The 16,241-nt window shown below is 53.3% G+C and overlaps 6 protein-coding genes across 6 annotated transcripts; 5 read left to right on the top strand and 1 right to left on the bottom strand.

The window, feature by feature from the left end:
* Positions 1-191: 191 nt before the first annotated feature.
* Positions 192-1,159, bottom strand: GMORB2_3648 (Pal1 cell morphology protein; the record flags this gene model as incomplete). Its single annotated transcript, XM_035465624.1, has 2 exons — positions 192-458; positions 527-1,159. 2 exons carry the CDS (start codon positions 1,157-1,159, stop codon positions 192-194), a joined length of 900 nt encoding a protein of 299 aa, XP_035323461.1.
* Positions 1,160-3,382: 2,223 nt separating this feature from the next.
* Positions 3,383-4,448, top strand: GMORB2_3647 (Phosphodiesterase; the record flags this gene model as incomplete). The annotated part of the gene is made up of 2 exons (XM_035465623.1): positions 3,383-3,677; positions 3,748-4,448. 2 exons carry the CDS (start codon positions 3,383-3,385, stop codon positions 4,446-4,448), a joined length of 996 nt encoding a protein of 331 aa, XP_035323460.1.
* Positions 4,449-5,628: 1,180 nt separating this feature from the next.
* GMORB2_3646 (uncharacterized protein) lies at positions 5,629-6,192 on the top strand (the record flags this gene model as incomplete). The annotated part of the gene is made up of 3 exons (XM_035465622.1): positions 5,629-5,732; positions 5,831-6,038; positions 6,187-6,192. The coding sequence occupies 3 exons, from the start codon at positions 5,629-5,631 to the stop codon at positions 6,190-6,192; spliced, it is 318 nt and encodes a 105-aa protein (XP_035323459.1).
* A 1,157-nt stretch (positions 6,193-7,349) lies between these two features.
* GMORB2_3645 (uncharacterized protein) lies at positions 7,350-9,275 on the top strand (the record flags this gene model as incomplete). The annotated part of the gene is made up of 3 exons (XM_035465621.1): positions 7,350-7,436; positions 7,502-9,063; positions 9,161-9,275. The coding sequence occupies 3 exons, from the start codon at positions 7,350-7,352 to the stop codon at positions 9,273-9,275; spliced, it is 1,764 nt and encodes a 587-aa protein (XP_035323458.1).
* Positions 9,276-10,151: 876 nt separating this feature from the next.
* On the top strand, positions 10,152-13,484 carry GMORB2_3644 (beta-galactosidase; the record flags this gene model as incomplete). Its single annotated transcript, XM_035465620.1, has 6 exons — positions 10,152-11,009; positions 11,083-11,220; positions 11,290-11,546; positions 11,631-11,825; positions 11,882-12,111; positions 12,175-13,484. The coding sequence occupies 6 exons, from the start codon at positions 10,152-10,154 to the stop codon at positions 13,482-13,484; spliced, it is 2,988 nt and encodes a 995-aa protein (XP_035323457.1).
* A 1,063-nt stretch (positions 13,485-14,547) lies between these two features.
* Positions 14,548-15,250, top strand: GMORB2_3643 (uncharacterized protein; the record flags this gene model as incomplete). Its single annotated transcript, XM_035465619.1, has 2 exons — positions 14,548-14,809; positions 14,955-15,250. 2 exons carry the CDS (start codon positions 14,548-14,550, stop codon positions 15,248-15,250), a joined length of 558 nt encoding a protein of 185 aa, XP_035323456.1.
* Positions 15,251-16,241: the final 991 nt, after the last annotated feature.

Here is a 16,241-nt window from a genome sequence, read left to right as displayed (position 1 = left end):
AGAAAGAGAAAGAAGAGAAAGGGGAAGCAAAAGTCTTGTTTCATATAAACTGTATGAACTCCTTAACTATATATCACATCCAGCCGTCTAAGAAAAAAATATGCATTCCCCCGTGAATAAATCCAAATGTCAAACAAGAAGAGAAGAAGATAAGACAGATGAAGCGACATCAAGATAGCCCCGTGACATCTTCATTTGTTGTCGTCCTTCTTGCGCAGACTGCCAAAGCGACGTTTGAGCCCACTGCCCAGTCCACCGTGCGTCTGCTTCCCGTGACCACTCAGACCGGACGAGCGGGCGTCGTAGGCGCCGCTACTGACACTGCGCATGCGGCCCTGCATCTCGTAGCTTTCGGCGCTTTCAGGGCTCAGGAGACCCTTACCCTTCTTCTGGGCGGTGAGCCGATCATATGTGTAGGACGGTTCACCCTTGCCCTTGAGATCATCGGGATGATAATCCTGTCAGGCCTTATTAGAGAAGAGACATCTTTTGAATGTGGTTTCTAAGGAAAATTATGTCTACTTACCATGAAGTCCCATCGCTTGTAGGCGCCGCCTCCCGCGGAAGCCTCACGCATCAGGTCCGCACCCTCCTCATAGTCCATAAGCTTGCCGCCAATGTCGTAAAAGCCGCTGGGCACAGTAGAAGTCCCTTGGAGGGGGACGTGGCGCTCGAGGCTGTCTCTAATGTAGGCTTCAGGGGTGGCGCGGAGAGCTGCCATGTTGGACTCGCGCACAGCGTCGACGGGGGCGTACTTCTTGTTGATGTTGCGCGATGCCAGGGTAGCCTCGTAGGGACCGTCGTGGTGGTAAGCCCCGCCAATGGTGTCAAGGGCGTCAATGGCGTCGGGCAGAGATATGCCACGACGGTGGCGCGAGGAGCGGGGGACCGAATGTGAGTGGCGGTGACGTCTATCGCCGCCTGCTTCGTGTGGCCTGGAAGATGGAGACATTCTGCTGCTGCGGTGGTGGTGGTTCGACAAAGGCGAAGCCATGCTGCGGCTCGCTGACGAGGATGGCGTTCCCGGCGTGAGAGGTGTTCTGGCCGACGGCGAGGCGCTGCTGCTGCTGCCGGAGTGGTGGCCAGGCGCAGGGACAGAGCGGTAAGACGGAGGTCTAGAGCTGGCCGCGGAGGGCGTCCTGTTGAGCGTCTGCTGCATCTTGTCGATCACCAACTCGGGAATTGGACGTCGAGGAATTTCTTTGCGAGAAGGGGGCTTGCTGCTGCTGCTGCTCGTGGTACGATTGATGGTGGCGGTTGAGGCAGCAAGAGCTTCGTATAGATCGGAGGTGTACTTCTGAGACTGTTTGAATATGGGACGAGTAAGTGCGTGAATTATGTGATGGTCGTTGTGTGAATACGATATAGAATGAAATAGAAGATCAGAGGAAGAAGGAAGGAAATCAGAAGATTGATTCTTGCATGATTTAAGTCATTGAGTAACGTCAAGATCCGTGTAGTGATGTAGTGGAGTGATGTGGGAAGACAGGCTAGAACAAGCTTTTTAGGTGACGCTGACGCAACCGGCCGCAGATGCCGTCACAAGCCACAGAAGTTGTGGGTTCGGCAGCGTCGGAGGGGTCGGAGGGGTCGGGGTGTGGGGGGGGGGCCCAAAAGAGTCAAGAATTGGCCCCAGGGCTAATGATAGCATGGACAGGATAATACGTGTAATCATTTTTTGCTTCTCGGATTGATGCGCTTTGAATTGTGTCGACAACGTGCATGAGAGGGGGTGGATGCGGCTGCCTTACCCATTCTTGGTCTTGCTGGTCTTTGATCATTTTGTCGCTGCTGGCGATGCTGGTCTTGCTGGACATGTTGATGGCAATAAAGACGGCGGCCAGGGTTTTCTTCTTCTCCTCCTTGCTCCTTCGTTTCTCCTCTTTGTATGCGTGGACGATACTCAATAATACACAAGATTTTAATCAGTCGATGTTGTATATGAAAGAGTCATGCAATGCGGGTTATGACTGGACCCGGTAATATATGGTATTATGGTGTAGACTGGGGTAGACGGTTTGATAATGGTGGTAATGCTGTTGAGTCGTCGACATGGAAGGAATAAGGGACACACAAATGAGCAAGAGGATATGTGTCCTTCTTATGGCCAGTGAGGATAAAGAGAAAAGGAAAAAAAGGTTCAAACGCACCAGTGAAATACTCAGTACGAGTAACATGCATGCCACCTTTAACGACGTAGCGAGAGTATCCCGTACCAGCACACACACACACACATCTCATTCTCATTCGCAAATGCTAACAACCGCCGCTCTGGTGGTGCCTTTGCAGCAGAGCTGGAGGGCGATCTGGACCCTTGGGCGACCTCAGGGCTGTCGCATGATGGATGGGTGGAGATGGTCGGTGGGGAAAGCGTGCGTGTCGCTTGCCGGACTTGTGACGAGGCAAGGCGGTACAGGTGGAGGCCATGGACAGAATGATCAATGAGAGAGCATCTATTGATCGATGCACTCTGCTGCGCCATCCCATTTGGTCTGGATATATTATGTCGCAACCTGTGTTAAGACTAGTTGGAGAAAAAAGTTCCGTCCATGTCGCTGTGTACGTGTACTTGAGGGCTGTGCACCCAGAGAGTATAATGTTTCTTTTGACCCCTGCGAATGTGTTTGGTTCCTGTCCTCTTACCCCGACCAGATAAGAGATAGAGATGGAGAGAGAGGAATAGAAGTTAGCACAAGCTTTGCCCGTGAAAAACGTAACTCACGCCATATAAATCAGGCACGTTCGTGTGCTGTCCTTTTCTATCCATGACGCCGTTCGGTCGTACCATTTACGTTGAGAACCGTCATAATAGTAGTTGAGACGGTATACGCCATGCCTGACAGAAGTTGTAGCGGCCCGACTGCGATGTGTGTGCTTGGAGTGATTAGTATCTTACAGGAGGCCGACAGAGGAGGAACCAGCAAAGTATATTGACCGCCTTGGTGGATGGCGATGATGGATGAAGGACGATGAATGAAAGATGATGGGGTCGCTCATGTACCTGCTCACATCAATTCTCCTTCTCTTTGTCTCTTAACAGCTTCTATCATGTCAAAAATGGCAAGAGCATCCATGACACCTCTTGCCTCATTCTCGTTATTTCTGGCCGAGACTTACCCGGTAGTACAGACGGAGTCCGGGGCCACACAACACCGCGTAAGGCCGATCGACGTCATCGTCGATCTCGTCCCTTCTTACTAAGAAATCCGTCTCACCAAGCACAGACCTGATTCTTGGACCTCCAAAGCTCACCCCACAGTGTACTTGGACTCCTACTATGCGTTGACCACTCGCTAGAACAGAACGACATAGGACATCATGCCGATGCTATAACGACTCACCCATCTTCCATCCCCTCCTTCCCCCTTCTTTGCTTCTCGATATGGGCCTCGTCGATTACTCGTCAGATAGCTCTACTGATGAAGAACCACCGGGCAAGCGCATCAAGGCGACAACGGATGTTTCCTCTAGCAAGAATCAGGCAGGTGACAAGTTCAGAAACTCCAGCAACAGTGCCGAGGCACCGGCAAAGCTACCCCCGCTACCAGACTCGTTCCGCGATCTCTACGCCTCGACGGTGCGTCAGAGCGTGTCGGACGACCCGAGCCTTCACCAGGGCCGCAAGCGTGTGCATCCTCATGTGCCGGGCAATTGGCCGTCGCACGTCTACGTTGAATGTATGTGATATCCATCGGCGTACATGCCGCACCACCCAGAGCTTTTGCTAAGCCAATGCTTCCCCCTCAGGGCACCCGACAACTGAGCAGCATGATGTACTTACGCGATTGTTCAAGAGCGTCGAGGACGAGCTCCGCGGCGAGGTGAAACTGCACAGTCTACTGATCAACGACCTGGGTGTCCCTCTGCCCTTGCACATCAGTCTCTCGCGTCCCTTGAGCCTCCGTACGGCTGAAAAGAACGAGTTTTTCGACCGCATCACATCGACGGTGCGCTCTAGTCGTGTGAGGCCCTTCCACGTTCTTCCTTGTGACCTTGCGTGGTGGACGTCGCCCGACTCGGACCGGTCGTTTCTAATACTTCGAGTCACGACACCGGGCGACAGGAGTCAAATTGACGTTGACTTTGATGGAGACAAAGATGAAGCGGAAATTGCCGCTGGTACTGCTGCACCGCAAAACGCCCAACTCCTCGACATCTTGACACGTTGCAATATGACGGCCTCGCATTTTGGCCACACGCCACTCTACCAGAGGAAACATAATGAGCCTGTCGGTGCAGCCTTCCACCTCTCGATCGGCTGGTCATTTGGCAGGCCAAGCGGCGAGATGTGCCTGCGCTCGTTAAGGGTCCTCAAGGATAAGCAGTTTGCAGAGGTGAGGACGTGGCAGGTTCCCGTGGCAGGGGTGAAAGTCAAGATCGGCAATGCCGTTCACAATGTCAACCTGCCAGGTGGACAGCAGGAGACGAGGCGCAGACGGGTGCCATAGATGATGGTGCACGTAAGGAAACCATCAGACGGTTTATTCATTTCTTCACATATCGTACGACTACTACTACTACTACTACCACTATTACAAATGATGATGAAATGAGGAATGAAAAGCCAGATGAGCTAGAGACTGTATCCCGAGATGTCTTGAATGCTTGTCTGATTACGGATGTCGTGTCCGTAGTTGGTCGAGAATGCATGTGACCGCTGTCACACTGCCACTTAGTGTATCATGTATCGTATAATACATGTACGCGGAAGGCGGCAGATGGAAACGTGCATGGTGCGAGAGACCATGGAGACCACCCAGAACCATGGAGACGCGTCGAGAGACGCAGAGTGTGACGCATAAGATTGATGAATGTCAGCGTGGGGCTCACCCGAAGGGCCGAAACAAGCTCCCAGTGACCATTTTGGCTCCAATCGAGATGGTGTTTACTTTCTGCAACATTCTCTACTAATACTCTTAGTAGTTAGAGTATACGTGGAAGAAGCCTAGTAGCACTGCTGTTATCCTGTTACTAGTAGCTCCCCACGCGTCGTCGCGATCCCATGTACCTTTTGCCCTGTGTTTCCCCCCGCCTCTATCAAAACGAAACGACAGGATATCAATTTTTCGACGTCGTCATCTCCTTCTCTGTCTTGCCACCCAATTGAAATAGAAAGGGGGGGAGGAGTCAAGAGAAGAGAGAAGGACAGAAGAAGAAGGGAGAGGAAAAAAGAAGAAAACAACTCGTGTATATTTCAACTTCCAGCCTCCAGACCGTTCTCGTGGACCGTGGGCTGTATTGGTGCCCCACCGTCGTGCGTCTGGGCTGCTTCCCTCTTCGGTTCCCACCGTAATGCTTTGCCCCGCGGTGTGTGTGTCTCTTTTCCAACAAACCACACTCCACAACAAATCCTCCCATCCCCATCTCTTCCTCGCTTTCCTTCTCCAGGGGAACAACGCATATTGCGACGATACACACGAAGAAGAAGAAGACGACGACGACAAATTAGACGAACACCCCCCCGATCCTCTCGGCAAGGGAGAGAGAGAGCGCGCTTGCGTAGACGCGGCGCAGGATTGTTTTTTTTTCTCTAAATATTATATCAACCGGCGGACACCCCCCCTCCCAGCCACGAGACCGACTCTTGAATAGCAAACCTCCTCCCCCCTTCCCTCCGAAATCGCAACCATGGACATCGACACCACCCGCCGCAACAGGACGCCCAGGCCACTTTCCGACTCAGAACGTGCCCGTCTAGAAGAATACATCGACTCTATCCACTATTCATCTCGGTTAGTCCCCGTCCTGTGCTGCGGCGCCAGCCGCCGTAGCAGCAACGTCAACAGCCTCGAGCAAGCGAGCAAAAAGCAGCCTCTGACTGTCAGTGCAGGTACAGCGACGACCAGTACGAGTACCGCCACGTCCAGCTTCCCAAGGCTATGCTCCGTGCTATCCCTAGGGAGTACCACGATTCGTCCAAGGGAACGCTCAAGCTGTTGTGGGAAGAGGAATGGCGCGCCCTAGGTATCACGCAGAGCTTGGGATGGGAGCATTACGAGGTGCATGAGCCGGAGCCGCACATTCTTCTCTTCAAGTCGGTCCCCCCAATTTCTCCTCACTGGTGTTCCCCTACCAAACTTCTCCTCCACCTGTTTCGAGTTGCTGCTGACTTATGCGACCTGCTAGGCGCCCTCTCAACTACGTACCCCCTCAGTGATGGGACCCATACCTTAATATGAATAACAGAAATGAGAAGAAAAAAACGAGCAAAAAGAGTCAATGCTCGGATGGATCAATGAGTGGTAGGGGAAAGAAGAAGAGAGAAGTCCGAGGCAGCCATTACCAGACAACAAGAAGCTTGTTTTCACGCTTTAGGGGACTTTGATGATAATGGAGACGGCGTTCGAATCTTGGGTTCCTGCTTCGGTCTTCCCCCCCGCCCAACGTTGCTACACCTTTTTCCTCTCGTTCTTCTGGACGAGTCGACCGTTTAGTCGGGACTAAAGGACCGGGAATGTGGGAATTATTCATGTAGCTAGCGAGGGTCGTTTGAACAGATGTTGTTGACTTGTTAATCCTCCCCCTCCCCTGCTCCTCTTCACCGTGTTGTTAGCTGGTCCCGTGCGCGTGTCGTACTTGACTCGTACTTTTTTTTTCGCCTTTGTTATTAGTCCTAGCACATTTGCCGCTAAACAACTTGTCGCTGTGCATCCCATTGTGGCCGCTTGTTGCCCCACATGCTATGACGACGAAATAAGGCGAAACAGCGGTGATAGGGAAGTGCGGGCCAGGGCTCCAGGGGGGGGGGGTTGATGGGGAATGCTCCGTGTGCATTGGAGATCTGACGAGAGTACGAAGGCTAGAGTAGAGACGAATATCAGTATAGACGGGCGGACAATGTGAGTGTGTTCTTTTGCATGAACATGATATGCTTACAAGGATATATACAACTATCCGTTCGTGTGAAGGTGGGTAAGGTTGGCCCATACCCGAATATGAGACTAACCATGAGTCATCCTGAGTACGGAGTAGTGGTGCCATTTGTCGCCCCAGAAGGCCCCCCACAAAAAGGAGCAACACGAAAAAAGAAGGATGGAAAGTACGAGTATGGTCCACGGTCTAAATCCTCGTACATGTAGGCATAAGGCCACCTTTCCCAATCAGGCCATCAATTGTCGCCTCTTCTGGCATCCACCTTGTCAAGACGCCGACTCGCCAGCGTGGCATCTTTTTTTCTTTCTTTCTCCTTGTTGGAATAAAAGTCCCTGACCCCTTTGCTACAAGGCTCTGCATTCTCTTCCGGCTCCAGTGTTTCTTCCGGCTTCCATTTTTCGTATACTGCTCACTTTCTTGTTCTGTTCATCCACCATCACCAGTACATTCTCTGGGCGTGCATCCCGTCCGCCACCATGAAATCGGCCACCAGGCTCTTTTACCTGGCCATCTTTACTGCCTGGGCCCCACCTGCTGTATGCGATAGCAGTGACAGTTGTGGCGTATGTTTCTAAGCATGTATCGGGAGTGCTCGCACTGAGTCTATCACTGACATTGACGGAATCAGTTCTCTTCTGGAACCATCGTCGAAGATGCCTGCGCTTCCTACGCCACCCTCGACCAGGTCAATGCGCAGATCAAACCCTCGCTCGACGACCTCACACGAACTACCGACTTCTTCTCCCACTACCGACTGAACCTGTTCAACAAACAGTGCCCCTTTTGGGACGACGATGGAGGTATATGCGGAAACATTGGATGCGCTGTCGAGACGCTCGACAACGAAGACGACGTGCCCGAAGTCTGGCGCGCCAGCGAGCTTAGTAAGCTGGAGGGCCCGCTGGCCAAGCACCCGGGCCAGTCGGGACGCAAGAAGAAGCACGGCAAGCCGCTCCAAGGCGGCCTGGGCGAAGGCGTCGGCGAGAGCTGCGTCTTCGAATACGACGATGAGTATGACGATCGCGACTACTGTGTTCCCGAGGACGAGAGCGCCGGTGGCGACTACGTCAGCCTCCTGCGCAACCCCGAGCGCTTCACCGGCTACGGCGGCGAGGGCTCCCACGACGTCTGGGACGCCATCTACCGCGAGAACTGCTTTCAACGCAGCTCTTTCCCCACCTCGGCCAACGTCGGTTCCTCGTCGGAGCTGGGCCCTGCCGAGCACGACTTCCGCCAGGTTCTCGATTCCGTGTCACAGCTGCAGCGCCTGAGCAAGCCGAACGACGCCAAAGATTCCGGCACCGACCTTCTCGAACCCTCGGCTGACCAGTGCCTGGAGAAGCGCGTCTTCTACCGCGTCATCTCGGGCATGCACGCCAGCATCAGTGCCCACCTGTGCTGGGACTTCCTCAACCAGACAACAGGCGAGTGGCAGCCCAACCAGGCGTGCTACGAGTGGCGTCTACACAAGCACCCGGACCGCGTCAGCAACCTGTACTTCAACTACGCCCTCGTCACCAGGGCCGTCGCCAAGCTGGGTCCCCACCTAAAGTCGCCGGCCTACTACACTTTCTGCAACGACGATGCCTCCAAGGACCAATCGACGCGCGCCAAGGCCCTCGACGTGGCTAGACGCGCTGCCGAGGCTCCCCAGCTATTTAACGAGGGCCTCATGTTCGTCAATGGCGAAGGGCCTTCTCTGAAGGAGGACTTCCGCAACCGCTTCCGCAACGTCAGCCGTCTGATGGACTGTGTCGGCTGCGACAAGTGCCGGCTCTGGGGTAAAGTTCAGACGGCTGGCTATGGCACTGCCCTCAAAGTCCTCTTCGAGTTTGACGAGAAGAACAATGCCGGCGGGGATGTGCCTCCGCTCAAGCGCACCGAGCTTGTCGCCCTCTTCAACACGTACGCCCGCCTCAGCGAGTCCCTCAGCTCGCTAGCCAAGTTCCGCACCATGCTCGAAGCCGATGAGGAGGCCGTCATCAACTCAGACGAGAGAGTTGCCAGGGTCGGAGGGATCGAGCAGGAGGAGGAGGAGCCCCTCGAGGACTTTATCAAGCCCCAGCTCAAAAGACGCACTCGCTTACCAGCTGATGCACCCATTGCCGATGTCTTCGACCAGGAATTCGGTATGATGATCCGTGCGTTCAAGCTTGTTGTCGGAGCTTGGATACGCTTCCCAATCACTCTGTAAGTTACACCCTCCTCTACACCCTCTTCCTTCTGATTCTGCTTCACATTCCTCCCCCCCCTTGTCGCAGTCCGCATTTGCTGACAGAACATGCAGGTACCACATTATCCTGTCCGAGTCGATAAGGCTGTACCAGTTCTGGCTAGGTCTCCCAGTCAGCCCGCGACAATGGAGATTCGAGCTACCTAAAGTGGACCGGGATGAATTGTAGGTTATTGTACATTTCAGGATTTACGAAAAGAAAAGGGGGGTGAAATCTCTTCCCGTCTCCGGCGACGGTTTGTATCTGTATTCTCCTCATTCCCGGCGTTGGGGTATTGGTTGTCTTGTTTCTTTCACTGTTATTACCAAGTTGTGCATACAGCGGTTGATCACATTGTGTCATATTATTGAATTACATGACCTCGGGATTCTTACACCTGACAAGTGGTTTTTTATTGGCGTCATTGCCATTGCTCTCTCGCATGTGCCAGACGATTCAACACAGTCCGTGTCAGATATGATGCTCGTATTGGCAGGTCGCCTACCAAGAATGACACAATTTAACATCAAATACCGAACGACTCCGCTCCCGCTGCCACATGCGGGGAAGCAAACAAATGCGCTCGGGTCAAGATCCCACCGGGACAAATATAAAGGGCAAATGGATATGACTGGCGCGGAAGACAAGATGATGATACGACGTGGTGCGCCTTGGACCAATTGCCCAATAAAGATGTGTCTGCCGAACCGTCGTCCCCGCATACTTTACGTCGTGCTTGGTCATGGGGGGAGGGAGGCCTTGCGCGGCATCTTTTGTGTCTCGTTTCTTTTTCACTCTGTGCTTGCTGGTTGCTTGCCATTGCCTTAGGTGCGATGTTATACTCTACCAATGCAACAACGAAAAGGTCGTATTCAGATCTATCCGAGCCAGTAGGGAATGAATGTTGTAGACAGGGGATGGGGGATGACGCCCGATGTTGGTGCGTATAAGTCGTAAGATCTCCCCTCTTCTCTTCTCCTCTCTCAGGCTTTTCAACCCCCCCCTTCTCTCTCTTTCCCCCCCAGACAAGTCTCATACAGACAGATTGTACAAACAGAGACAGAAATGATCCTGTCCAAGTCAGTACTCTACGCTCTGGGTCTTGGCCTCGGCCTCTGCACTCAGGCCCGGGCCCGGACCGTACTGAACACCCGACAGCAAGACATCGTGACATGGGACGACCACAGCCTGCTGATCAACGGCGAACGCGTCATGATCTTCAGCGCCGAGATCCATCCCTTCCGGCTTCCCGTGCCGGGACTGTGGCCTGACGTGCTCCAGAAAATCAAGGCAGCGGGATACAACTGCGTATCCATCTACATCGACTGGCAGCTCCTGGAGGGCGAGCGCGGCACGTTCCTGGCCGAGGGCATCTTCTCACAGGAGAACTTCTTTGCGGCAGCCAAGGCGGCGGGACTGTACGTCGTCGTCCGTCCGGGCCCCTACGTCAACGCCGAGGTGTCCGGTGGCGGGTTCCCGGGGTGGCTGAGCCGGGTCGAAGGGACGCTCCGCACCAACGGGACGGACTACCTGGCCGCCACGGAGCTGTACATGCGCGAGATCAATGCCAAGGTGGCGGACGCGCAGATCACCAATGGAGGGCCCGTCATCCTCGTGCAGATCGAGAACGAGTACACCGACTTCGCCGAGGGGTACCAGCTGCCCAGCTACGACTACTGGGACAAGGTGAAGAAGCAGTATACCGACGCCGGCATCGTCGTGCCCCTCTTCAACAACGAGGCCAGCATGAAGGGGTACATCACCACCAGCACCCCCGCCGACGTAGACATTTACGGCTTCGACTCGTACCCCGTCGGCTTCGACTGCGAGAACCCTACCGCCTGGCCGAGCGGCGGTATCGACGAGGGCTGGCTGGCCTTTAACAATGAGCTCGCGCCGGATTCCCCGTTGACTATACCGGAGGTAATGTCCTTGCTGGCATAGTGCAGGCCCGGCTCTTGGAAAGATGTGCTGACACGGACGTTGTATCGCTTAGTTCCAAGGTGGTGGTTTCCAGGCTTGGGGATCTACGGCTGGCTTCGAGAGCTGCGCTGCCCTCGTCAACATGGAGTTTGAGCGCGTCTTCTACAAGAATAACTATGCCGTCGGAGCTACCATCTTCAACATCTACATGGTCTGTCATCGGCCCAGGCTCTCCTGATCCCTGAATGATGATATAGAATGTACCTGACTTGTTCGACAGACGTACGGCGGCACCAACTGGGGCAACCTCGGCCACTCGGATGGCTTCACCTCGTACGACTACGGCGCTCAGATTACAGAGGACAGACTCGTCTGGCGCGAAAAGTACAGCGAGGTCAAGATCCAGGCCAACTTTTTCCACGTGTCTCCTGGGTATCTCGAAGCCGACCGCTTCAACCCGTCGCTCGAGTATACTGATACTGAGGACATTACTGTCACGCCCGCGACGACGAACACGACCAAGTTTTACATCACAAGGTGAGTGGGTTTCTAGAAGACAGGAAATTCTAGGATCCAGTTTCTTTTTTTTTTCTTTTTTTTTTGCTGAGACATCGAGAAAAGACATACGACCTATGACTCTGTCGACTCTACACCATACAAGTTGACCGTCAAGACGGTGGACTACGGTGACATCCAGATCCCCCAGCTGGGGAATGACACCTTGGTTCTCAACGGCCGCGACTCCAAGATTCATCTCAGTGACTATCCTGTTGGGGATGACAAGCTCGTCTACTCCTCTGCCGAGGTCTTCACATGGTGAGAGGTCTGTTTCAGGCTCGTCCACAGTGCGCCTGACTGACTGCTTCGTCTAGGAAGAAATACGACGACAAGACTGTTCTCGTGCTTTACGGTGGACCCAACGAGCACCATGAGATTGCCGTCGAGGATGACGGAAAGAGCGACTACTCTATCCTCCAGGGGGACAGAGTCAGCGTGGAGCGATCAGATGATGACTACATCATCATCTCTCTCGACATCTCAGATGATGTGACCGACCGTAAGGTCGTGAAGATGCGCGACGGTTTATACATTTACATCCTGAGTAGGCTCACCTTCTGTTCGCCAACGGCTTGGTAGAGAAGCTGACATTCGACACTCCCTGCAGACAGGAACGAAGCTTACGACTTCTGGGTCCCGTCTACCGGTGTCGATGGCGACTACGGAACATCCGACATCATCCTCAAGGCAGGCTACCTCGTGCGCAGCGCCCAGGCCGACGGCGACACGCTCAACATAGTGGGTGACGTCAACGCAACCACAACGATTGAGGTCATCGGCGGCGTGCCCGCGGACCTGAAGGCGCTCAGCTTCAACGGCAACACCCTCGACTTCACGCGCGTCAACGGTACCGACGCCGTCAAGGCGACCGTGGACTTCACCAAGCCGGAAATCAGCCTCCCCAGCCTGGAGAGCCTGTCTTGGAAGAAGATCGATTCCCTCCCCGAAGTGTCAGACGGCTACGACGATAGTGCCTGGGTGGACGCCAACCTGACCACGTCGCCCAACGACTTTGGCGCGATCGACACGCCCGTGTCCCTCCGCGCAGGCGACTATGGGTTCCAGGCCGGCTCGGTCCTCTTCAGGGGCCACTTCACTGCCAACGGGAACGAGTCGAAGCTGGATATCTCTGCACAGGGCGGGTTGGCGTCCGGGTCGTCTGTGTGGCTGGACTCGACGTTCCTGGGGTCGTGGACGGGCACGGCTGCAGACTCGGTGGGCAACTCGACCTTCGACGTGAACAGCCTGTCGGAGGGTACGGAGCACGTCATCACCGTCGTCGTCGACCTTACGGGCATCAACGAGAACTACGTCATTGGTGAGGACTCCATGAAGGAGCCCCGTGGAATCATCAAGTACGACCTCGCCTCGCACGACGCCGCAGATATAACGTGGAAGGTCCAGGGGACTCTGGGAGGGGAGAGCTACCCTGACAAGACGCGTGGTCCCCTCAACGAGGGAGGGCTGTTTGCTGAGCGTAAGGGGTACCATCTCCCCTCTCCGCCGTCGAGCGACTGGGAAGGCGGGTCCCCCACAGACGCCTCGTCCGCCGCCGGCATCACGCTTTACTCTGCTGCCTTCGACCTCGACCTGCCCGATGGGTACGACATCCCACTCTCGGTCGAATTTGACAGTGATGTATCAGGGGGTAGCTACCGCGTCCAGATCTTTGTCAACGGCTACCAGTATGGCAAGTTTGTCCCGCACATCGGCCCTCAGAAGAGCTATCCCATCCCCGAGGGTATTGTCAACCATCACGGCACCAATACTATCGCTATCACGGTGTGGTCTATGGAGGAGAAGGGTGCGCAGATCAAGGGGCTGGGTTGGACGGTCGGCATGGTCTCCAAGTCTGGCTTCGGGGACGTCGAGTCGGCTCCTGCTCCTGAGTGGAAGGAGAGGGCCGGGTCTTACTAGCTCTGTGCTGTCCTCGTGTCTCGATTCCGGTCATCACAAGTGTTGGCCATTGTAAGGGAAAAACCTCTGTCACCTCCATAGCGACTAAATCTCTTCGGGTACGTTCTCAGATTGCGAACCTCGTCATCCTCTGTTGACTTCAGCACAAGCTCAGACAACTAGACGAAAATAATACCCTCTTCAGCCGACGTGTGGATGTTTTCCATCGACTTCCTCTAGACGTTCGAGATATATATATATAAAAGAAACCAATTTCTCCGATGAATACGCATGTAAACAATGCGTGATCTATAAAACGTGATGGACATCAAGGACTTTGAGAACAGTATCAATCTTCCAGGATGATGTGTGAATAGGAGCACACATCCAGCAAACCAAACAGGATACGTGTCAAGCGATCAAAAAGTGGTCAATATGCTTAGACGGTTTGACATCATGCTGAGAGTCACGAAGAGTTGCCGTATGGTTCGACCATGATCCGATTCCGTCCGTCACTGTCCATGAAACGTGAGAATATAGTGGTGATGTGGCTCAGCTGGCGAACAAACAAGAGTGAACTGGCCTAGGCCTCACAAACAGAGAGCCGATTCCCTTGATTCCTGTCACTGTCTTCTTTCCGTCCTCGGATGGCCTCTGTGACCGACGATGGCTGTGTAAGAGGACGTTTTCCCAGAGCAGTGAATCCCTGGTGCAGCCGGTCCGGGTATCTATAGTAACTACGCATCTTTATGAAAGGAGGAGAGCACTCCATCACTGCCGTTGGGTTCATATTCATCGACATGATGGATAGGGATATCCAATCGCTTCTGTTGGCTCCGGACGGCAAAGAATGTCTTCGATGCGGACATTCGACAGGATATAAAGAGATGAACACCCATCGACGATGAGAGCCGGCGACTCACCCCACCCTCAGCTCTACTCATCTCCCCAGAATCACATTCTCTCCTGTCGTTAACACCGCGCTCTCCAGGGGCTTGACTTGAGAGGGGAATCCTTCATTATTCTTCTCGACTCGACGCACGAGAGAATCCCACAGCGTCATCCGATCCGTCTTCAGAAGACAATGCCTCTGCTACCGAGGCTCGTCGAGAGGTTCGCCAGTACTGAGCAGGATCTGTCCGAGTCAAACGAGCTCAGGGCTATATACGCCTACGAGAAGATAGTCGGCGTCTTGGTTGCGGCCTTCCCCCACCGGGACATCACTCGCTACATGAAGGTACTGATCCAGGGGGCACTGAACTTTTACGAGGACCCTTCAGTCGGAATCGACATCGGAGAAGTGCTGTTTCACATGTTTCACGATCTGCACCATTCTCTGAAATTATGTATGTGGGCTGGCTATATACTATTACCCATCCCCCCCCTTTTTTCTCCTCCTCCTCCTTCTACTCTGTTCACAATAACAATAACGGCCAACAATCAAGTTGAGGCCGCTTATATGAAGGAAGCTAAACTTCCTTCTGCTTGTAGGCATGCATCCCCGTCCGGAACCGAACACTTTGCCTACGATGACGGGTATCATCATCTGGAGGACTACTCTGGAAGGGTTCCTGGTGGAGCTGGATCGCTGGGACTTCGGCCCCGTCTACAAGTTCTACAGCTTCCTATGCATGGTCAACAATGTGAACCTGGCCGGTACCACTTACTATCTGCCCTACGTTCCCGCCAAAGAGAGGGGGACGACGTGCCCAGATGCTGCCAAACGTGGAGCACAGTGCTTTGAACTGGTGGACAGCCCCGCTTCCGCGGCCTTCACGGGCGCATAAGAGAGTGGTCTTCGCCATCGGCAACACTCCTTTTCCAGAAGAGCGTGATGGGTATGGGCAGAGATGTGGTATGATGACAGCTGGGGCTTGGGGACTGGTGTTTCGGGGATAGCTATGGCAAGGATGGCCGGATGGTCGAATGCACTCGGATGTCAAACCAGATATCCGGGGGCTTGTCTCTGCTCATCACACGCTTCAACATGTATCCATTCTGCTGTTCTTCTTCTCAACGAATGGTTAATTCTGCTCTTCATCATCGGAGCCCCTCCGTGATCTGCACGCACGAGTATCTAGAAGATGCAATCTACAAATAAAGGCAAACAAGATAAGAAGAAAATAGAGAAACTGCCATGTGTCCAAGCTGCCGCACGTAGTACCGGATCTATCGACATATCGATCCACCGTACGCATGAACAATCGAGCTGGCAGCCGACTCATAGGTAGACGCCGATGCCTCCTCGTCAGGATGCGATTCTTTTAAGGGTATGCCGTTTGGGTTCAGCTCTGAGCTACAGGGTAGTGTTACAGCCCGTTATGCGACCTTCACGTGCACCCCACATTTTTTCTTATTTATCAACACCCTCACTTACACGCGATTATACCGATTTAACGATAATCGCCGTGAATCACCTTAAGGGAGCGATTAATACGATTACTAGTTAATCGCATTAATCGCTATAACCGATTAACACTATAACCCTAACATCCTAGATCCGCGCATTTTGATATCAAAATGGTTTTTTTCCTATATAAACTCTCAACCCATATATCTAGATAGGGGGATCAAAATGGCTATATTAAAATAATCTATAACTTATAAGAAAAATGCGTAAAAACTTTAAGATATATTAATTATAGTAAAAAAATAAGTATTTCTATGTTTTTAAGCTATATATCTAGAATTAGCTATTAAAGTTACTAGCGCTAAGAAATAGCAATCGTGATAACTAATAAGATAATAGGTCATTAAGTAAGGGTAATAGGATATATA

Source organism: Geosmithia morbida (genome assembly GCF_012550715.1).
Source record: "Geosmithia morbida isolate 1262 chromosome Unknown scaffold_2, whole genome shotgun sequence".
Taxonomy (NCBI): Eukaryota; Fungi; Ascomycota; class Sordariomycetes; order Hypocreales; family Bionectriaceae; genus Geosmithia; species Geosmithia morbida.
This window is presented reverse-complemented; position numbering and strand designations above follow the sequence as displayed.